The following is a 23218-nucleotide window of genomic DNA, read 5'->3' as shown; positions in this document are numbered from 1 at the left end:
AGATCACTGGCTACTACTGTCCCATCCAGATCCTGATCTGGAACCTGGAGATAGGTGAGCCGGTGAAGATGATCGACTGTCACTCTGACGTCATCGTGTGCATGTCCTTCAACACAGACGGCAGCCTGCTGGCCACCAGCTGTAAAGACAAGAAGCTGCGTGTCATCGAGCCACGCTCCGGGAGAGTCTTACAGGTCAGTCTTACAGCGAGCAGAGAAAGTTTCACTATCCTTTACAGAGTACATATAAATGAGTGAATATAATGTGATTGAGGTAGAGTATTTGTGGGATTGTTCCCAACATTTAGAGTGAATATAAGGCCCCATTAATATAGTCTCTGTGTTTGTTCCCTACATTTAGAGTGAATATAATGCCCCTGTAAGGTTATTACAGTCAGTCTCTATGTGGCTACTATTGTTCATTACCACACATTTAGAGTGAATATAATGCTACCCTGTTATCAGTACAGTCTCTGTGTGGTATTGTTACCCACATTTAGAGTGAATATAATGCACCCGTTACAGTAGTCTCTGTGTGATTGTTCCCCACATTTAGAGTGAATATAATGCCTACCTGTTACAGTAGTCACTCTATGTGATTGTTACCCACATTTAGAGTGAATATAATGCCCCATTACAGTAGAGTCTCTGTGTGATTGTTCCCCACATTTAGAGTGAATATAATGGCCCTGTAAGGTATCATTACAGTAGTCTCTATGTGATTGTTCCCCACATTTAGAGTGAATATAATGCCCCGTTACAGTAGAGTCTCTGTGTGATTGTTCCCAACATTTAGAGTGAATATAATGCCCCGTTACAGTAGAGTCTCTGTGTGATTGTTCCCCACATTTAGAGTGAATATAATGCCCCGTTACAGTAGAGTCTCTGTGTGATTGTTCCCCACATTTAGAGTGAATATAATGCCCCAGTTACAGTAGAGTCTCTGTGTGATTGTTCCCCACATTTAGAGTGAATATAATGCCCCATTACATAGTTACAGTAGAGTCTCTGTGTGATTGTTCCCCACATTTAGAGTGAATATAATGCCCCATTACAGTAGTCTCTGTGTGATTGTTCCCCACATTTAGAGTGAATATAATGCCCCGTTACAGTAGAGTCTCTGTGTGATTGTTCCCCACATTTAGAGTGAATATAATGCCCCGTTACAGTAGAGTCTCTGGGTGTTTGTTCCCCACATTTAGAGTGAATATAATGCCCCGTTACAGTAGTCTCTGTGTGATTGTTACCCCACATTTAGAGTGAATATAATGCCCCGTTACAGTAGTCTCTATGTGATTGTTCCCCACATTTAGAGTGAATATAATGCCCCGTTACAGTAGAGTCTCTGTGTGATTGTTCCCCACATTTAGAGTGAATATAATGCCCCGTTACCGTAGTCTCTGTGTGATTGTTACCCCACATTTAGAGTGAATATAATGCCCCGTTACAGTAGAGTCTCTGTGTTTGTTCCCCACATTTAGAGTGAATATAATGCCCCGTTACAGTAGTCTTTATGTGATTGTTACCCACATTTAGAGTGAATATAATGCCCCGTTACAGTAGAGTCTCTGTGTGATTGTTCCCCACATTTAGAGTGAATATAATGCCCCGTTACAGTAGTCTCTGTGTGATTGTTACCCACATTTAGAGTGAATATAATGCCCCATTACAGTAGTCTCTATGTGATTGTTCCCCACATTTAGAGTGAATATAATGCCCCATTACAGTAGAGTCTCTGTGTGATTGTTCCCCACATTTAGAGTGAATATAATGCCCCGTTACAGTAGAGTCTCTGTGTGATTGTTCCCCACATTTAGAGTGAATATAATGCCCCGTTACAGTAGTCTCTGTGTGATTGTTCCCCACATTTAGAGTGAATATAATGCCCCGTTACAGTAGAGTCTCTATGTGATTGTTCCCCACATTTAGAGTGAATATAATGCCCCGTTACAGTAGAGTCTCTGTGTGATTGTTCCCCACATTTAGAGTGAATATAATGCCCCGTTACAGTAGAGTCTCTGTGTGATTGTTCCCCACATTTAGAGTGAATATAATGTCCCATTACAGTAGTCTCTGTGTGTTTGTTCCCCACATTTAGAGTGAATATAATGCCCCATTACAGTAGAGTCTCTGTGTGATTGTTCCCCACATTTAGAGTGAATATAATGCCCCGTTACAGTAGAGTCTCTGTGTGATTGTTCCCCACATTTAGAGTGAATATAATGCCCCGTTACAGTAGTCTCTGTGTGATTGTTCCCCACATTTAGAGTGAATATAATGCCCCGTTACAGTAGTCTCTGTGTGATTGTTCCCCACATTTAGAGTGAATATAATGCCCCGTTACAGTAGAGTCTCTGTGTGATTGTTCCCCACATTTAGAGTGAATATAATGCCCCGTTACAGTAGTCTCTGTGTGATTGTTACCCACATTTAGAGTGAATATAATGCCCCGTTACAGTAGAGTCTCTGTGTTTGTTCCCCACATTTAGAGTGAATATAATGCCCCGTTACAGTAGAGTCTCTGTGTGTTTGTTCCCCACATTTAGAGTGAATATAATGCCCCGTTACAGTAGAGTCTCTGTGTTTGTTCCCCACATTTAGAGTGAATATAATGCCCCGTTACAGTAGAGTCTCTGTGTGATTGTTCCCCACATTTAGAGTGAATATAATGCCCCGTTACAGTAGTCTCTGTGTGATTGTTCCCCACATTTAGAGTGAATATAATGCCCCGTTACAGTAGAGTCTCTGTGTGATTGTTACCCACATTTAGAGTGAATATAATGCCCCGTTACAGTAGTCTCTGTGTGATTGTTCCCCACATTTAGAGTGAATATAATGCCCCGTTACAGTAGTCTCTGTGTGATTGTTCCCCACATTTAGAGTGAATATAATGCCCCGTTACAGTAGTCTCTGTGTGATTGTTCCCCACATTTAGAGTGAATATAATGCCCCGTTACAGTAGTCTCTGTGTGTTTGTTCCCCACATTTAGAGTGAATATAATGCCCCATTACAGTAGAGTCTCTGTGTGATTGTTCCCCACATTTAGAGTGAATATAATGCCCCGTTACAGTAGTCTCTGTGTGATTGTTCCCCACATTTAGAGTGAATATAATGCCCCGTTACAGTAGTCTCTGTGTGATTGTTCCCCACATTTAGAGTGAATATAATGCCCCGTTACAGTAGTCTCTGTGTGATTGTTCCCCACCAGCACGCCAGCTGTAAGAACCACAGGGTGAACAGAGTGGTGTTTCTGGGCAACATGAAGAGGCTGCTGACGACAGGTGTGTCCCGGTGGAACACCAGACAGATTGCACTGTTGGATCAGGTGAGGCAGCCGGGGACCCCCTGCTGGGATGTCGGGCTGTAATGCCCCGTGTGTGTCTCTGTGTGTTGTTCCCCACATTTAGTGTGAATATAATGCGTGCGTGCGTGTCTGTGTCTCTGTCTGTGTGTTACCCACATTTAGTGTGTATAATGCCCCGTTACAGTAGTCTCTATGTGTGTTCCCCACCAGTGTGTGTGTGTGTGTTTGTGCGTGCGTGCGTGTCTGCTGACGACAGTCTGTGTCTGGAACTGTGTGTGTGTGTGTGTTCAGGTGAGGCGTGCTGGGCGTGTTTCCCTTGTGTGTGTGTGTGTGTGTCTGTGTGTGTGTGTGTGTGTGTGTGTAATGTGTGTGTGTGTGTGTGTGTGTGTGTGTGTGTGTGTGTGTGTGTGTGTGTGTGTGTGTGTGTGTGTGTGCGTGCGTGTGAGTGTGTATATGTGCAACTGCACTTGTGTGTATATCCTCAATTAAGGATTGCGTGTGTCCTCAAGTGTGTGTGTGTTCAGGAACAATGTCTGATCCCTGTGTGTGTGTGCGCGCGCGTGTGTGTTGTCCCACAGGAGGACCTGTCTATGCCCATGGTAGAAGAGGAGATAGACGGTCTCTCAGGGCTGCTGTTTCCTTTCTATGATGCAGACACACACATGCTGTACCTGGCAGGAAAGGTGAGCACTGCCCCTTACACAACACAATGAACAGTGTGAACATAAGTGTGTACTCATGTAGTGGATCTTTTTTTAAAGACAAATTAGTCATTTGATTGGTTTAGGTAGATGTGAGACATCATTTGATTGGTTTAAGTAGATGTGAGACTCGTTAACCAAAAAGATTGTTAAATAGTATTTCCCTGATTCAATGCTGGTATTCCCTTTCTGTTTCGTCAACAACCCCTGTCAGGAACAGTGAGGGTAAAACATATATGTACATGTACAGTATAGGAAGACATCTGGGTCAGATAGTAAACAAGTACATCCATTCCATTCACAGGGCGATGGCAACATCCGTTACTATGAGATCACCACAGAGAAGCCATACCTGCAGTATCTCATGGAGTTCCGCTCCCCTGCCCCACAGAAAGGCCTTGGTAAGTGACAGACTCACCGGGGTCGACCCTTACAGACAGAGACCAAGGGTTTGGGTTTGTTTGCTCAGTCACATCTTAGCTTTCATTCAGTAAGGTTGTTGCTCTTTTTCTGAGTCAAAAATCGTGTATAAAAAAATCTATGATCAATGATTTAAAAGAGTAATGTTAAAACATTAACATCACTATGGTGATGTCTAAGGTAATGTTATAGAGTAACATCACTACAGTGATGTCTAAGGTAATGTTATAGAGTAACACCACTATGGTAATGTTATACAGTAACACCACTATGGTAATATCATACAGTAATATCACTATGGTGATGTCTAAGGTAATGTTATACAGTAACATGACTATGGTAATGTCTAAGGTAATGCTATACAGTAACATGGTGATGTCTAAGGTAATGTTATAGAGTAACATGACTACGGTAATGTCTAATGTAATGTTATACTGTAGCAGGACTATGCTGATGTCTAAGGTAATGTTATACAGTAACAGGACTATGGTGATGTCTAATGTAATGTTATACAGTAACATGACTATGGTGATGTCTAAGGTAATGTTATACAGTAACATGGTGATGTCTAATGTAATGTTACACAGTAACATGACTAAGGTAATGTCTAATGTAATGTTATACAGTAGCAGGACTATGGTGATGTCTAAGGTAATGTTATACAGTAGCAGGACTATGGTGATGTCTAAGGTAATGTTACATTTACATTTAAGTCATTTAGGACTATTATGTGATGTTACTAATGGTAATGTCACCTATACAGTAGTGGAACAGCACTTTACAGTGCATCTAAATCATTTAAGGGAGTAACATGACTAAGGTAATGTCTAAATGTTATACAGTAGCAGGACTATGGTATGTCTAAGGTAATGTATTCCTGTGAAGATCTGTTTCAGTAATGTCACTATGTGAATGGTGAATTGTCCCATGTCCAGTAGTGTCGTGATGTGTGATTGTTCCAGTAATATCAAGGTAGATGTTATAATGTTATACAGTAACTGGGCTGATGGTGATGTCTAAGGTAATGTTGGGTGGATGAACATGTGCCCTTGTTTGTGTAGGGCCTGATCAGAGCCTGGAGTTCCCCTCACAGTTCCGTATATGGTCAGTAGCATACAGTATCAACTGGTCTAAGCCAGTGGACAGTAGTCTAAGGTAATGTTATACAGTGAACTCTAAGGTAAGGTTATACAGTAGACGGGCTGGTGATGTTCTGGTAATGTTATAGAGTAACCAATGGCACAGGCAGGGAGCCCAGTGACTAGCGAGTTGCAGTAATCCAGACGGGAGATGACAAGTGTGGATTAGTAATATCACTATGGTGATGTCGCCGCTTCCTGTTATACAGTGAATATCACTATGGTGATGTCTAAGATGTTGTCAAGTCTAAGCATGAACCTACAGGTAATGTTATACACCGCCTTGATCACTATGGTGATGTCTAAGGTAATGTTATACAGTATCACGCCAAGGTAATTCTTAGTGTTGTCTAAGGGAATGTTGAGGACAAATGGATAATGTCAACCGTATACAGTAATATCATATGGTGATGTCAGGTAATGTTATACAGTAAGCATCACTAGACTATGGTGATGTTCAGCTTGAGGTGGTGTTATAATGTTATACCGTAACATCCACTATGGTAGTATGTCTAAGAATGTTATACAGTAACAGCTATGGTGATGTTTAGTAAGTCTATAAAGGAAATCACTAAGTGTGTCTAAGGTAATGTTATACAGTAGAGGTATGTTATGACAGAGCCAAGTGAACATCTTGGTGTATAGCGAGAATAAGATGTAAGGTAATGTTATACAGTAGCATGGTGATGTCCAGTGGTGAATGTTAAGCCACCTGTGTAACATCACTATAGTAATGTCAGGTAATGTTATTCAGTAATCTAAGGTGATGTCTAAGGTAATGTTATACAGTAATATCACTATGGTGATGTCTAAGGTAGAGGATGATACAGTAACATCACTATGTGATGTCTAAGGTAATGTTATTCAGTAACATCCTATGGTGATGTCAGTAATGTCACAGTAACATGACTAGTCTGTCTAAGGTAATGTTATACAGTAATATCACTATGGTGATGTCCTAAGGTAATGTTATACGGTTCAAGGTAGTTATGGAGTAACATCACTATAGTGATGTAAGGTAATGGATACAGTCTGTAGTTAAGTAATGTTATACAGTATACTATAGTAATGTTCAGGTAATGTTATACAGTGAACATCACTATCTGATGTCTAACGGAAGGTTACAGTAGCATCACTATAGGTCTAAGGTAATGTTATTGATGACGAGGTGATGTTTAAGGTAAAGGTCTCCGTAAATGGTCTGGAAGAAGTTATAGGAGGAGATATAAGCGTAGGTAATGTTATATCATCACTATGGTGATGTCTGGTATTTCATCTGGAGAGAAGTCTAAGGTAATGTTATACAGTAACATCAGTCTAAGGTAATGTTATACAGTAACAGGACTATGGTGATGTTAAGGTAATGTTATACAAACGTAATCATGTCTAAGGTACCTATACAGTTTCAAAATGGTGATGTCTAAGGTAATGTTATACAGTAACATCACTATGGTGATGTCTAAGGTAATGTTATACAGTAACATCACTATAGGTGATGCTTCCTAAGGTAATGTTATAGGCAGATGCTTGGAATTTAAGGTAATGTTATAGTAACAGTGGTAATTTATACAGTAACATCACTATAGTGAGGTCTAAAATGTTATAGAACATCACTATAGTGATGTTTAAGGTAATGTGCCAGTAACATCACTATAGTGATGTTTAAGGTAATGTTATACAGTAACATCACTATAGTGATGTCTAAGGTAATGTTATACAGTAACATCACTATAGTGATGTCGTACGTAGCCACGTGATGCGGGAGGTAATGATACAGTAGCCGGCATGGAGGATAGGGGACATAGTGATGTCAAAGGTATGCAGTAACATCACTATAGTAATGTTTAAGGTAATGGGTTGATACAGTAACATCACTATAGTGATGTCTAAGGTAATGTTATACAGTAAGGATATGGTGATGTCTAAGGAATGTTATACGGGGGAGAGACAGCGACTATGGATGTCTAAGGTAATGTTATACAGTAACATCACTATAGTGATGCAAGGTGTGTTAAGTGTTGGATGAGATGCGAAGGTAATGTTAAAAGGATATCACTATGTAGATGTCTAAGGTAATGACTTAGCATCACTATGGTGATGTCTAAGGTAATGTTATACAGTAATATCACTATAGTGATGTCTAAGGTAATGTTATACAGTAGGACTATGGTGATGCTAAGGTAATGTTATACAGTAACATGACTAAGGTAATGTCTAATGTAATGTTCTACAGTAACATCACTATGGTGATGTCTAAGGTAATGTTATACAGTAGCAGGACTATGGTGATGTCTAAGGTAATGTTGTTCAGTAGCAGGACTTTGGTGATGTCTAAGGTAATGTTATACAACATCACTATGGTGATGTCTAAGGTAATGTTATACAGTAACATCACTATAGTGATGTCTAAGGTAATGTTATACAGTAACATCACTATAGTGATGTCTAAGGTAATGTTATACAGTAGTATCACTATGTGATGTCTAAGGTAATGTTATACAGTAACATCACTATAGTAATGTCTAAGGTAATGTTATACAGTAACATCACTATAGTGATGCCTAAGGTAATGTTATACAGTAACATCACTATAGTGATGTCTAAGGTAATGTTATACAGTAACATCACTATAGTGATGTTTAAGGTAATGTTATACAGTAACATCACTATAGTGATGGCTAAGGTAATGTTATACAGTAACATCACTATAGTGATGTTTAAGGTAATGTTATACAGTAACATCACTATAGTAATGTTTAAGGTAATGTTATACAGTAACATCACTATAGTGATGTCTAAGGTAATGTTATACAGTAACATCACTATGGTGATGTCTAAGGTAATGTTATACAGTAACATCACTATGGTGATGTCTAAGGTAATGTTATACAGTAACATCACTATGGTGATGTCTAAGGTAATGTTATACAGTAACATCACTATGGTGATGTCTAAGGTAATGTTATACAGTAACAAGGTAATGTTATACAGTAACATCTATAGTAATGTCTAAGGTAATGTTATACAGTAACATCACTATGGTGATGTCTAAGGTAATGTTATACAGTAACATCACTATGGTGATGTCTAAGGTAATGTTATACAGTAGCAGGACTATGGTGATGTCTAAGGTCCCTCCATTCCCTCCCTAGGTGTGATGTCTAAGGTAATGGGCTACGTAACATCACTATGCGAGGTGATGTCTAAAGGTAATGTTATACAGTAATCTCCATATAGTGATGCCCTTCTAAGGTAACTTCATATTGCAGTTTCTCGATTCATTACTGGAAAGACCTATGGTATTTGTTAAGCCCTGCACTAACACATCTCATTCATCTTATCCAGGGCAGTTGAATCAGATGAAATGTTGAATCAGTGCAGGGTCAACAAACATGTGAATAAACAGAGATCTAAAGTATTGGAACATGTAACATCACTCCTGGTGTTGCATGTCAAGGTAATGTTATCCAATAACATCACTATGGTGATGGTATAAGGTAAGTGCATGTGTATCTGTAGTAATATTCAGTACACCTTATGATATAGTGTCTAAGGTAATGTTATATCAATATATAGTAACATCACTTTTCATAGTGATGTCTAAGGTAATGTTATACAGTAACATCACTATGTGTGTGTGTCTAAGGTAATGTTATACAGTAGCAGGACTATGTGATGTCTAAGGTGTGTGTGTGTGTGATGTCTAAGGTAATGTTATGTGTGTGTGTGTGTGTTTGTGACCCAGTGTTAATGTCCCTGAAGAAGGGCTACCAGAAGCCCAACCAGCTGGTGTTCAACACACTATGGTGAAGGAAAAAAAGGTGTGTGGTCAACGGCATTGACCTGCTAAAACGTGATGTCTAAGAGAACGAGGTGTTATCAGATAACATCACTATGTGTGATGTCTAATGGTAATGTTAAGAAAAGGGACAAGGAAGAAGGTTAGTTGGTGGGTGGTGAGTGTATACTACTTGGAATGGGGTGCAAATGTCAAATGACTTCCTGAGCACAATTACAGACTATGGTCTATAATGCTATCAGTAACCTGATCCCTATTCTGTGTTCCTGGGGATGTTCTACAGGACGCTATATGACCCTGATCCCTCTTATTCAGTAGTTCAGGACTATGGGATGTTCTAAGGTAATGTTATGACCCTGATCCCTCTATTCTGTAGTTCCTGGGGATGTTCTACAGGTACGCTATATGACCCTGATCCCTAGCATTCTGTATTCCTGGGATGTTCTAAGGACGCTATATGACCCTATCCCTCTATTCTGTAGTTCCTGGTGATGTCTAAGGTAATGACCCTGATTCTAGTAGCAGTTCTATGGGGATGTTCTACAGGTACCTATATGTACCCTGATCCTCATTCTGTAGTGTCTAATGTTCTACAGGGCTATATGACCCTAATTCTGTAGTTCCTGGGGATGTTCTAAGGTAACGCTTATGACCCTATCATTCTGTAGTTCTGGTGATGTTCTAAGGGGCTATATGACCCTGATCCCTCTATTCTGTAGTTCCTGGGGATGTTCTACAGGTATATGACCCTGATCCCTCTATTCTGTAGTTCCTGGGGATGTTCTACAGGACGCTATATGACCCTGATCCTCTATTCTGTAGTTCCTGGGGATGTTCTACAGGACGCTATATGACCCTGATCCCTCTATTCTGTAGTTCCTGGGGATGTTCTACAGGATCCATTTATCCTGGTTCATCACTATGACCCTCATGTCTATTCTGTAGTTCCTGGGGATGTAAACGCTATATGACCCTGATCCCTCTATTCTGTAGTTCCTGGGGAACAGGTTATATGACCCTGTCCCTCTATTCTGTAGTGTCCTGCATGTTCTACAGGACGTTATATGAGTATCATCTGTAGTTCCTGGGATGTTCTACAGGGCTATATGACCCTGATCCTCTGTTCTGTAGTTCCTGGGATGTTCTACAGGACGCTATATGACTGGTGATCCCTCTATTCTGTAGTTCCTGGGGATGTTCTACAGTGCATGACCCTGATCCCTCTATTCTGTAGTTCCTGGGGATGTTCTACAGGACGTATATGACCCTGATCCCTCTATTCTGTAGTTCCTGGGGATGTTCTACAGGACGCTATATGACCCTGATCCCTCTATCTGTAGTTCCTGGGGATGTTCTACAGGAATGTTACATCCCTCTATTCTGTAGTTCCTGGGATGTTCTACAGGTACGCTATAGATCAGGATTCTGTAGTGATGTGTGGGATGTTATACAGTATGTGACCCTGATCCCTCTATGTGTAGTTCCTGGGGATGTTCTACAGTACATCTATGTGATGTCTGATGTCTATTCTGTAGTTCCTGGGTGATGTTCTACAGGACGTATATGTGTGATCCCTCTATTCTATAGTTCCTGATGTTCTACAGGACTAGTGTTAATCTGTAGTTCCTGGGATGTTCTAAGGGCTATGACAGTGATCCCAACCAGCTGTAGTTCCTGTGTTCAAGGCACCCTCTAAGGGAAGGTTCTAAGGACGCTATATGACCCTGATCCCTCTATTCTGTAGTTCCTGGGGATGTTCTACAGGACGCATATGACCCTGATCTGTAGTTCCTGGATGTTCATGTGTCTGTAGTTCCTGGGATGTTCTAGGTGTGCTATGGACCCTGGATAAATTCTGTAGTTCCTGGGGATGTTCTACAGGAAAGGAATGACCCTGATCCCTCTAGGTGTAGTTGGTGGGGATGTTCTACAGGACGCTATAACACCCTCTATTCTGTAGTTCCTGGGGATGTTCTAAGGGGCTAAATGACCCTGATCCTGTAGTTCCAAGGGGATGTTCTTCAGGTCGCTATGGATCTCTAACCTGTAGTTCCTGGGGATGTTTGTGGACCCCTGATCCCTCTATTCTGTAGTTCCTGGGGATGTTCTACAGGACGCTATATGACCCTGATCCCTCTATTCTGTAGTTCCTGGGGATGTTCTACAGGACGCTATATGACCCTGATCCCTCTATTCTGTAGTTCCTGGGGATGTTCTACAGGACGCTATATGACCCTGATCCCTCTATTCTGTAGTAGTTCCTGGGGATGTTCTACAGGACGCTATATGACCCTGATCCCTCTATTCTGTAGTTCCTGGGGATGTTCTACAGGACGCTATATGACCCTGATCCCTCTATTCTGTAGTTCCTGGGGATGTTCTACAGGACGCTATATGACCCTGATCCCTCTATTCTGTAGTTCCTGGGGATGTTCTACAGGACGCTATATGACCCTGATCCCTCTATTCTGTAGTTCCTGGGGATGTTCTACAGGACGCTATATGACCCTGATCCCTCTATTCTGTAGTTCCTGGGGATGTTCTACAGGACGCTATATGACCCTGATCCCTCTATTCTGTAGTTCCTGGGGATGTTCTACAGGACGCTATATGACCCTGATCCCTCTATTCTGTAGTTCCTGGGGATGTTCTACAGGACGCTATATGACCCTGATCCCTCTATTCTGTAGTTCCTGGGGATGTTCTACAGGACGCTATATGACCCTGATCCCTCTATTCTGTAGTTCCTGGGGATGTTCACAGGACGCTATATGACCCTGATCCCTCTATTCTGTAGTTCCTGGGGATGTTCTACAGGACGCTATGTGACCCTGATCCCTCTATTCTGTAGTTCCTGGGGATGTTCTACAGGACGCTATATGACCCTGATCCCTCTATTTCTGTAGTTCCTGGGGATGTTCTACAGGACGCTATATGACCCTGATCCCTCTATTCTGTAGTTCCTGGGGATGTTCTACAGGACGCTATATGACCCTGATCCCTCTATTCTGTAGTTCCTGGGGATGTTCTACAGATAATGTGACCCTGATCCCTCTATTCTGTAGTTCCTGGGGATGTTCTACAGGACGCTATATGACCCTGATCCCTCTATTCTGTAGTTCCTGGGGATGTTCTACAGGACGCTATATGACCCTGATCCCTCTATTCTGTAGTTCCTGGGGATGTTCTACAGGACGCTATATGACCCTGATCCCTCTATTCTGTAGTTCCTGGGGATGTTCTACAGGACGCTATATGACCCTGATCCCTCTATTCTGTAGTTCCTGGGGATGTTCTACAGGACGCTATATGACCCTGATCCCTCTATTCTGTAGTTCCTGGGGATGTTCTACAGGACGCTATATGACCCTGATCCCTCTATTCTGTAGTTCCTGGGGATGTTCTACAGGACGCTATATGACCCTGATCCCTCTATTCTGTAGTTCCTGGGGATGTTCTACAGGACGCTATATGACCCTGATCCCTCTATTCTGTAGTTCCTGGGGATGTTCTACAGGACGCTATATGACCCTGATCCCTCTATTCTGTAGTTCCTGGGGATGTTCTACAGGACGCTATATGACCCTGATCCCTCTATTCTGTAGTTCCTGGGGATGTTCTACAGGACGCTATATGACCCTGATCCCTCTATTCTGTAGTTCCTGGGGATGTTCTACAGGACGCTATATGACCCTGATCCCTCTATTCTGTAGTTCCTGGGGATGTTCTACAGGACGCTATATGACCCTGATCCCTCTATTCTGTAGTTCCTGGGGATGTTCTACAGGACGCTATATGACCCTGATCCCTCTATTCTGTAGTTCCTGGGGATGTTCTACAGGACGCTATATGACCCTGATCCCTCTATTCTGTAGTTCCTGGGGATGTTCTACAGGACGCTATATGACCCTGATCCCTCTATTCTGTAGTTCCTGGGGATGTTCTACAGGACGCTATATGACCCTGATCCCTCTATTCTGTAGTTCCTGGGGATGTTCTACAGGACGCTATATGACCCTGATCCCTCTATTCTGTAGTTCCTGGGGATGTTCTACAGGACGCTATATGACCCTGATCCCTCTATTCTGTAGTTCCTGGGGATGTTCTACAGGACGCTATATGACCCTGATCCCTCTATTCTGTAGTTCCTGGGGATGTTCTACAGGACGCTATATGACCCTGATCCCTCTATTCTGTAGTTCCTGGGGATGTTCTACAGGACGCTATATGACCCTGATCCCTCTATTCTGTAGTTCCTGGGGATGTTCTACAGGACGCTATATGACCCTGATCCCTCTATTCTGTAGTTCCTGGGGATGTTCTACAGGACGCTATATGACCCTGATCCCTCTATTCTGTAGTTCCTGGGGATGTTCTACAGGACGCTATATGACCCTGATCCCTCTATTCTGTAGTTCCTGGGGATGTTCTACAGGACGCTATATGACCCTGATCCCTCTATTCTGTAGTTCCTGGGGATGTTCTACAGGACGCTATATGACCCTGATCCCTCTATTCTGTAGTTCCTGGGGATGTTCTACAGGACGCTATATGACCCTGATCCCTCTATTCTGTAGTTCCTGGGGATGTTCTACAGGACGCTATATGACCCTGATCCCTCTATTCTGTAGTTCCTGGGGATGTTCTACAGGACGCTATATGACCCTGATCCCTCTATTCTGTAGTTCCTGGGGATGTTCTACAGGACGCTATATGACCCTGATCCCTCTGTTCTGTTCTGTAGCTACTGAGGATGTTCTTCAGGCAGCAGGAAGAGCTGAGAAAGCTGAAGGAGGAAGTGAACACCAAGGACGTTAAAATACGCCAGCTGGAGCTGGAACTCAACAACCTGAGGAACGTCAGCCCCGTTGGAAACAATGTCTGACCTCTGATCTCTAGCTTATGGCACCACCATCACCACTATGCCACGTCCAGCGTCCTCCCTCCCTTTCATCGTGTATCATTTGTACTTCCTGTTGCAATTGATAATGTAATAGCCACCGGATAATGTAAATACTGATTATAACGTTTGTGTAACAATTTTTGTTATCGATAATGTCATCATATTGACATCACTGTTAAATCCCTCAATTGATAACATAATAACCAACTGGTAATGTATTTTATTGTTATAAGATGTTTTTAAATTCTGTTGATAGATGTATCCTGATATCCGGTTTGGTTTCATTATGATTAGTTATTACATCATCACTCGCAATACACCCCTCCCCCTATTGCAGAGCATCATCAGTGTATCCCAGGGGTCCTCACACCCCACCTGCCATGTCATGCCATGCCCCTCTGAGTCCACCTGGCAACGCCTTTGTCATCACCCAGAAATGCCACCCCCAAATCCTCCAACCTCCACCCTGCCATCGCCAGAGACTAACCTGGGGAAAGAGATTGACTTCCCCCTTCTCCCCCAATCCTCCCCCATGGTCTACCCACTGCAAACCAACTCACAGCAAAGCTGCAACATCTCAACCTCCACCCTGCCAACGCCAGAGACTAACCTGGAGAAAGAGATTGACTTCCCCCTTCTCCCCCAATCCTCCCCCATGGTCTACCCACTGCAAACCAACTCACAGCAAAGCTGCAACATCTCAACCTCCACCCTGCCATCGCCAGAGACTAACCTGGGGAAAGAGATTGACTTCCCCCTTCTCCCCCAATCCTCCCCCATGGTCTACCCACTGCAAACCAACTCACAGCAAAGCTGCAACATCTCAACCTCCACCCTGCCATCGCCAGAGACTAACCTGGAGAAAGAGATTGACTTCCCCTTCTCCCCCAATCCTCCCCCATGGTCTACCCACTGCAAACCAACTCACAGCAAAGCTGCAACATCTCAACCTCCACCCTGCCATCGCCAGAGACTAACCTGGAGAAAGAGATTGACTTCCCCCTTCTCCCCCAATCCTCCCCATGGTCTACCCACTGCAAACCAACTCACAGCAAAGCTGCAACATCTCAACCTCCACCCTGCCATCGCCAGAGACTAACCTGGAGAAAGAGATTGACTTCCCCCTTCTCCCCCAATCCTCCCCCATGGTCTACCCACTGCAAACCAACTCACAGCAAAGCTGCAACATCTCAACCTCCACCCTGCCATCGCCAGAGACTAACCTGGAGAAAGAGATTGACTTCCCCCTTCTCCCCCAATCCTCCCCCATGGTCTACCCACTGCAAACCAACTCACAGCAAAGCTGCAACATCTCAACCTCCCAGTGGAAGAGTCTTCTACTAGTTCCAACTACTGTGGATGATGCGTTTTACAGGGACATGAATGAAGATTAGTTTTACAGGGACATGAATGAGGATGATGAGTTTTACAGGGACATGAATGAGGTGTATTTCAAGACAGTTTTTTTTCTTCATCTCCTAAGAATGTGTTGTCTGTAAAAAGCTGCAGCTCTGGCTCAGCCTGGCATACAGCAACCCAAATGTAGTCTTAATGGGCAGTTTGTCTGTCGCCTCAGTCATTATCTTTAGAAGTTTTGTTGGAAAATGTATTATTGTTACTATTTATTTGTTATATATGATGTTATTAGCTAACTCTTTATGCAGAAACATTCATCATATGTCTTTGGGAGAAATCGTGGTCATGAAAATGATGGCTAACACACTTGTGGTTGAATTATGTTTTCACCCAAATGGCGGCGATTTGGCTGAGAACGTTATACTCAAACAGATCCTGTATTCTCTTGATTGAATCGACACCATACTAAAATCTGGTCAATTGGAATATTAGTCAAAATGAAATTAGGTTTTGTACGTAACAGTACATCAAACCTGAAATATGAATACAATATTTGTCTTTATAACATTCAGCTATGAATATTCTATTTCAGAAAGTGACCAACATTGTTAATCTATGGTGTTCCACATGATCCATTCCAATCAAGTTAAGACTCTCTGATATTTCCTGTAGTTCAGGTTACCTATACTATACCTCTAGAGAGGAATCATTATATGTACCATTGTCATAATATTGTCATAATCGGTAACATACTCCGCAGGGGTTGACTGACTAAATGAATGCAACAGCGATATTACTTACACAAGGTAATTATTGACATCTTTACCCCTAACATATACCTTGTAAAGACCCCCCGTCCCCCGTCCCATCAAATGTTATACTGTAATCCTTATCCAATGAGGACACCTAGGAAACAAATGTAGGTAGAGTAGCGTGGTTGCCAGGTGTTTCATTTTGCTTTCGCCAACTCCTCAGGCATTCGTTGTCATGCCATATGGACGTGGGAGAAGTTGCCTTAAGCTCTTACAGGTGTGGGTGGCTAGCACCAGGCTATAGGCACAGCACCCGGTGGGCATCTAGACTGGCAACAGTGAAGGTGAACATGGTGGATAAGGTCAGGTCAGCCCGTAGAGAATGACAGAGGTCTCAAGTGGCCTAAAGGAGGGGATTCACTGTGTGTTGCTCTGGTGAACACACAGCAATATGCAAGGTGAGTGAAAAGCGCTGCAGTATTGTTGGAATGGGAGGATAACAAACCATTTGGTGGAGATGATGATGATGATGATGGCCTATAGGTGTAGTAAATATTGGTCGATAACCATCTACATGCCTAGTTGTACTATGTGCTGATGAAACTGTGCAGAATGACAATTCTCTCAGAAAGACAGAACTGTGTACTGGGTCAGTTAGCCTACAATACATCCTGTTTCACCTCATTGATCGACAAGTCCCAACAACTAATATCAATTTGTCAAGTTAATGCAATGAGTGGATAAACCAGATGATTCCGTCAGCATGAACTACCTGGGTTCTCCACATGATGTCAGTAGTAGGCTACAGTACGTTAGGAAGCAGGTACAAGGTAGCACAACCATCTGGGATGATCAAAAATGCTGTCAACTATTAGATGACAATGTAAGCAATTCAAAAAAGACCACAAACCACAACTTGTATAAAAAAAAATATTTATTGAAGTGAAAGGGAGGAAATCAAAAGTTTGTCTCATGGTAAGGAATTAGCTTTGATGACAGTGGGTTAAACATGGAAGGGGAACATGACTGAGGTAGGTCTATCTGACCATGAACTGCCCTATGGTTTAAGAAAAGAAAATGCAAAAGGTGTTTTCTTTGCACATTGCCCAGCGGTGTATTATATAGGTGGGGGACGAATATGGACTTGAAGAGTTGGACTGCCAAAACAAATTTGGATTCAGTGAGTATTTCTGTGAATATAATTTGGTGAAAATGGAAATCGTGTACCAGATTCAATTAGCCTGTTTTAGGGTACGGCTGCACAGATATTCAATATCTTACTACAGTTCATCATTACAATTAATTAAGTGTAAATGTCTGCCATTATCAAAGAGTAATAGAAAAAAAATAGATTTGGTCAGTATTTACAAATAACAGGTCATTTCCGAACTATCAAAGCTAGGGGTTAAGGAGAAACATTGTGACAAAGGCAGACATTCTTTACTCTGCTTAAAAAGATGCCCTGTATACAGGCCATTCTATGAACGTTTAAACACCCGTTTCCATGATGAAAACAGCACATACAATAACACACGGATGACACCACAAAACGCTTCATGTACACTGAAAGAAAAAGACAGCGAATAAGAAAAGGGTATAGGAAACTGTCATACTTGAAATCCAGTAGTCGACTTTAAAATCTATTTCAGACATGCACTTCTAAAAGGTTTTTTGGTAGTTTGTCTCTTTAAATACATAAATCATCATCAGAAATCCGTTTACACAGAAGGTATCAATATCACTGAGAAAACAAAACCTTTACAAAGGTTAGCGCTAATAATATTGGACTTTTAGGAAATGTTCTCTTCTGCCCTTCCAGTGGTTTGCAGGGGACAGATATGAGTAGAATACAAGGAATCAAAAAAGGTACCAAAAAAAAATAATAAAAAAAAAATAAGAAATAAGAAATAAGAAAAAAATAATAAAATGTCAACTTGTTTCCTTACACCAACCTTTTACCCAGCTGGCCCATGACACTACCCATGCCTACTGCAATATATGACAACTGACAAATACAGGGGGGTACAAGGTTAAAACAGTCTGATCAGAACATAGCTTGGTGGTGAGCACATCTTCAGTCATCTTCCTCCTCCTCTGCTTCCTCGTCTAGATCCCTTTTCCTCTTCAGACCTCGCTCCTCTTCTAGGAAAACAAGTCAATGGTCACGTTCAACAGGAAAGCATTCAGTTTGGTTTTTAAGTAGACGTGTTATTTTTTTTTTAAATCAGTCCCAATATCAAAGCTACACACAATACTGTGACCTTGTGCATTTGGTGACAGCAGTGAGATTCCACCACACTCACCTTCGTTATCCTCATCACTCTCCTTGCCGTCCAACTCCTCCTCTTCCTCCTAAGAGGAGACAAATGCAGATCAGAATCTCTCTTGTCATGTGCCCTGAGTCATATTCAAATAATGATGTCACAGTGCAGTGGTTGAGATGCACCTTCTGGTTAGTAAACATCAGCCCAGTCTGCATCACTAAAGTCATAAGATCATTTTGTGTGGCCCTTTATTCATTTTTTTTTTAAATATTGTAAATAATTGAACTTATCATGCAGGCGTCGATCAAGATAAAAGTATCATTGCAGCTCCATCCTCAAAGTCTCACCTCTCCACTTAGGTCCTCCTCTTCCTCTTCTTCACCTTCCTCATCGTCATCATCCTCCTCTTTTCTTGGTGGGGCATCTTCATCCTCATCCTCTTCCTCCTCCTCATCTACCTCTGCAGTTGAAAATAGAATTAGCCTATTAAGGTGATCAAAAAAATGCATAAGGGCGACTACAACGTTACAATAGTTATAACGCAACTCATTCACTGCAGTCACTTGGTATAATACCGTTGTTACAAAAGGAATCGTTGAACAACAACATGAACATAATTACCATTAGAAAAACACAAAAGGTCATGTCAGAGCTATATGGGTTCATATCCATCTGTCAAATCACAGCCCAATCAGAATATTATTTATCAACATTTTAAATAGTGTGGATCTTAAATCGTACCGTCACTGTCATCGTCATCATCCAGTCCCTCCACATAGGCCTCTGCGTCCGAATCGGGCGCCTCCTTGTCGTCTTTGTCATAGCCGTCGAGGTACGTCAACTGGGGGAGGAGCTTGAACACGTTGTCTCTGTAGTCGTTGAGGTTGGTCACCTCGCAGTTGAACAAGTCTAAGCTTTTGAGGGTCTCTAATTTTTTCTGTGAACGAAGAGAAATATTGATGATGAAATATGAATATTTAGGCTTAGTTTGTTTTCTTTAATACTGACTACTCCAACGAGATTAAAATATACACTATGGAGGTTTAGTTGCTAATTGTTTACCTCAAAGCTTTACATAAGTTATGGAGGTACATTTGATGAATGAGGTATTTTCTGGACAATGTTATGTCCAATTAGGGTTCCCTTTCAGACCCAATAGCACCTTGAGGCAAGAGTTCAGTATAGTATATATACACACACAGAGCTACTACGTTGTCATGACACCCGCTGCATACCAGAGGTTCTATCGTGCTGAGGTCTTTAATTTTGTTGCCACTGAGGTTTAGGTGTGTGAGGTTTGGACATTTCTCCGCCAGTACGTCCAGCCCACCTGAGATCCTGTTGTCGCTGAGTTCAAGCTGAGGAGAAAATAATGCAACAACTGAATGAGCAGAGTAACATAACATCATAACAGAACATCCATAAAACAGATTTTCACTTTACTGCACAAAGTGCTAATAGCATGGCAACAATAATACTTTTGTTTATTTTTTTTAGAAAACCAACTTTTTTCAGCTTGTTCAGCTTCGGCAAGTTGGAGACCGACGTCAACCCAACGTTGATTGTGCTTAGAAATTCCAACTCTTCAAATTCATCTGTGAGGCCCTCAATTTTGCCTTCGTTTGAGCGACAGTTATCAAGCACCAGTTCTTTCACCTGGAAAACAAGAGGAATAGGAAATGTAAAGTGATTATTTACTCCAAATCTGTAACTACAGTATGTCTGTAGTTTGAGGGAGGGCGGTCCCAAAGCAACAGAGTCTGCATAAAGCTAGATTTGACAGCAGAGGAGGCTGGTGGTAGGAGCTATAGGAGGACGGGCTCATTGGAATGGCCGGAACGGAACGCTATCAAACACATCGAATCCACATGTTTGACTCTGTTCCATTTATTCCAATCCAATGAGCCCGTCCTGCTATAGCTCTCCCTACCAGCCTCCTCTGACACTGGTCTGGTGCAGAAAATGTTACATAACAGATGGTATGTGTTGCTTGAGCTTTAATGAATTGATCATTTATTAAACATAGTAGTCAGAATCTGGGTGGTAGTTTCAGGTAACTTGTTTGTTCCACGGATCACTATTTGGTAAATACATGGAGGTGATTTCTCACAGGAACGTACATGTAGTAATACACATTTAGATTGAACTCACATTAAACATATGTGATTAATATGATAGTACCCAGCTTGTACACTCCTCTGCAATTCACACATTTTGGGGACACAATGCAGACTAATGTTTTGCACAGGACTCACCCGGATTCTCATTGGTGTCCAAAAAGGACAATGACCAATATTTATATTTTAAAATTGGTGCCGCTGCTTGTATTCCATTGGCATAGTCCCACAAATGAACCCAACCAGCTCATAGGCAAAACACAGACACCTCTGGTATATTACATTTGCCATGAAAACAACGTCTGTTCACGGTTGAAATTAACATTATGCTGAATGGACACCATTGGTATTATATTCTACCCTGGTTCAGACCATCTGTGCTGCTGGTGAGAGCCAAAATCCGCAAATTATGCACGTATTACGCACGTAACAAATTCGACTAAATAGGGGGTAAACTACGCACAATGATCGACGTGTGGGTGTATTTGTCGATTTTCATTGCTCTAAAAGCGAAAACAACCTGCTACGAGTCGTGCAATGGGTCATCAAGCGAGTAGGAGGGGCTGCCGATTGGAAGTTGGCAGCAGGCGTAAGAAAACCAATCGTTACATTATGGCTTACTCATAAAGAGTTGACGATTTGGATTGTAGCCTACTGCAATATGTTTAAAGGTATGCAGGAAAAGGTTGTTATCGTTCGTGTTAAATGAACGCACAGCAATGTACACGGTTTCTTCGATAGAAACCGTTGCCTTTGTTTCTCGGTAAAATGGCGGCTTGTCCTAGATCTTGAAACTGGAGCACCGCAGCCCGAAATTGCCTGTCGGTTTTATGTGCTTTGCTTGACAGAAAATGATTCTCTATTGTTTGATACTGAAACCAGGGTCAAACTCATCGTTTTTCAAGTGGGAATCCAAGCATGCGAATAGCCTATGTAACCAAACGAGTTATAATGTATAACATTGTAACATGCTTTTTTGATTCTTATTCGGCAATAGTATGTCAATGCATGATATTCTCTGAATGTGCACCTTGTTTAGAATATGAGCCGAGAGATGTTTCTTGACACGTGATAACCTGCACTAAAATCCTAGGACGGACAAAACATTTTCATTGCGGTTTTAAATTAGTTGTGTAGGCTATGTACTTAACGTTACTAAGACCGAGGCTGTTATAACAAATACAAGAAGTAGGCCTAGCCTACCATGCACGGTAAATATAGCCTACCCAACGAACGATACACACGTCTATTTGACAGGCTAGGAATTAGCCTATCTTTGGATAAACAATCCGTAGACAGACCAGATCGGTTACCAAACCATTTCCAATAGGTATAGCCTGTGCTGCGTAATAAGTTGTGAGCGAGCAATCGCCAGGGTACAAAAATCAAGGACATTGTGTAGCCTATGCAGGCGCTAAAATAGTAACGTTAATTGTATGAGAACTGACAATGAATTAGCTGAAAAGAGGCTATGAATGCGCCTTGTTGATGGGAAGGAAAAGGGCGCGTTCAGGACTACAAAGTTACCATTAGGCAATATGGCTCACGCTTGCCTTTTAAATACTGATATGAAAATGAGGTGTATTGGTGCATTATCACCAACTGCACTTTCAGACATGCTTCCTTCTAGTCGTATTAAGTTGTCTACGAAGTCTAGAGCGGCAATTACGGTGATAAATATCAGCAACAATGTAACACAAACTGCCCCTGTGAAGGCAACATTGCTAACTCACGAAAACAACTTTGTAACCCTTTGCATATCACACCATCATTAAAACAATTGCAAACAATACGATCTCAACGTTATCTTACATCAGATGGCGTGCGATTCCGCAATTCTAGATGAATTCTTTTCTTCATATCCATCTTGAGAAAACCAGTCCACCGATTTTATAAACAAAGTATACAGACGTAAAAGTATTTTTTTACTGAAATTGCTACTACTACTCCTTGAACAGACTGCTGTTGTTCATTCAAACTTGATCTCCTCGGTAGGCGGGAATGTGAGTTGGGATTGTCGTCACCATTGACCAATTACAATCGCCAACAAAAAGGGGGACAGGATTTACAAAAGATCACCCACCAATAAAAGGCGATTATAAAATTGGGTGGGGTTTTCTACACAATGTTTGGTTGTATGTTCAGTATTTAAGTTGACATCCAAAGTATGTACACATCAACATTGAAATCTGTCCATCAGGATTTACTTAGCACACAACTAAATGATGAAATGTGGCTTAATAGTGAGGATCCTCCTTAGCAATTCATTTAGATATTGTCAAAATGTTGCCTTAATTTTGAAGTAGGTTATGGACACCTTCAATGATGGGCTAATTACGCACGCAGGTGCGGTGCTTAAAACCTTTCAATCGACGTTTTTGACATCTTCCTCATTTTATCATTGTGAGTTTCGGCGAGTCTGCTGCCAACATCATTTTGGCTTTGGGCCTTGGCCACAACATC

The 23218-nt window shown here is 41.8% G+C and overlaps 2 protein-coding genes across 3 annotated transcripts in view; one reads left to right on the top strand and one right to left on the bottom strand.

Moving 5' to 3' along the window:
- Positions 1–15824, top strand: part of LOC135552634 (coronin-2B-like) — a 36105-nt gene extending 20281 nt beyond the window's left edge. Inside the window, 6 exon segments of the mRNA XM_064984364.1 lie at positions 30–194; positions 3209–3325; positions 3883–3987; positions 4310–4410; positions 5388–5397; positions 14108–15824. Coding sequence (XP_064840436.1) covers positions 30–194; positions 3209–3325; positions 3883–3987; positions 4310–4410; positions 5388–5397; positions 14108–14248 — 639 coding nt within the window. The 3' untranslated portion in view covers positions 14249–15824.
- Positions 15825–17290: 1466 nt separating this feature from the next.
- On the bottom strand, positions 17291–22771 carry anp32a (acidic (leucine-rich) nuclear phosphoprotein 32 family, member A). 2 transcript variants are annotated; one of them, XM_064989011.1, is made up of 7 exons: positions 22568–22771; positions 20145–20294; positions 19874–19996; positions 19380–19575; positions 18986–19098; positions 18678–18726; positions 17291–18513 (listed from the first exon to the last, which is right to left on the bottom strand). In XM_064989011.1, exons 1-7 carry the CDS (start codon positions 22619–22621, stop codon positions 18449–18451), a joined length of 750 nt encoding a protein of 249 aa, XP_064845083.1. In that variant the 5' UTR covers positions 22622–22771; the 3' UTR covers positions 17291–18448. The 2 variants fall into 2 exon arrangements, with proteins under 2 accessions (XP_064845083.1, XP_064845075.1); XM_064989003.1 differs by having other exon boundaries at positions 17291–18516; positions 22568–22769.
- Positions 22772–23218: the final 447 nt, after the last annotated feature.

Source organism: Oncorhynchus masou, chromosome 2 (genome assembly GCF_036934945.1).
Source record: "Oncorhynchus masou masou isolate Uvic2021 chromosome 2, UVic_Omas_1.1, whole genome shotgun sequence".
NCBI classification, from domain to species: domain Eukaryota; kingdom Metazoa; phylum Chordata; class Actinopteri; order Salmoniformes; family Salmonidae; genus Oncorhynchus; species Oncorhynchus masou.
Note: the sequence above shows the minus strand (reverse complement) of the source record. Positions and strands in the feature narration are given on the sequence as shown.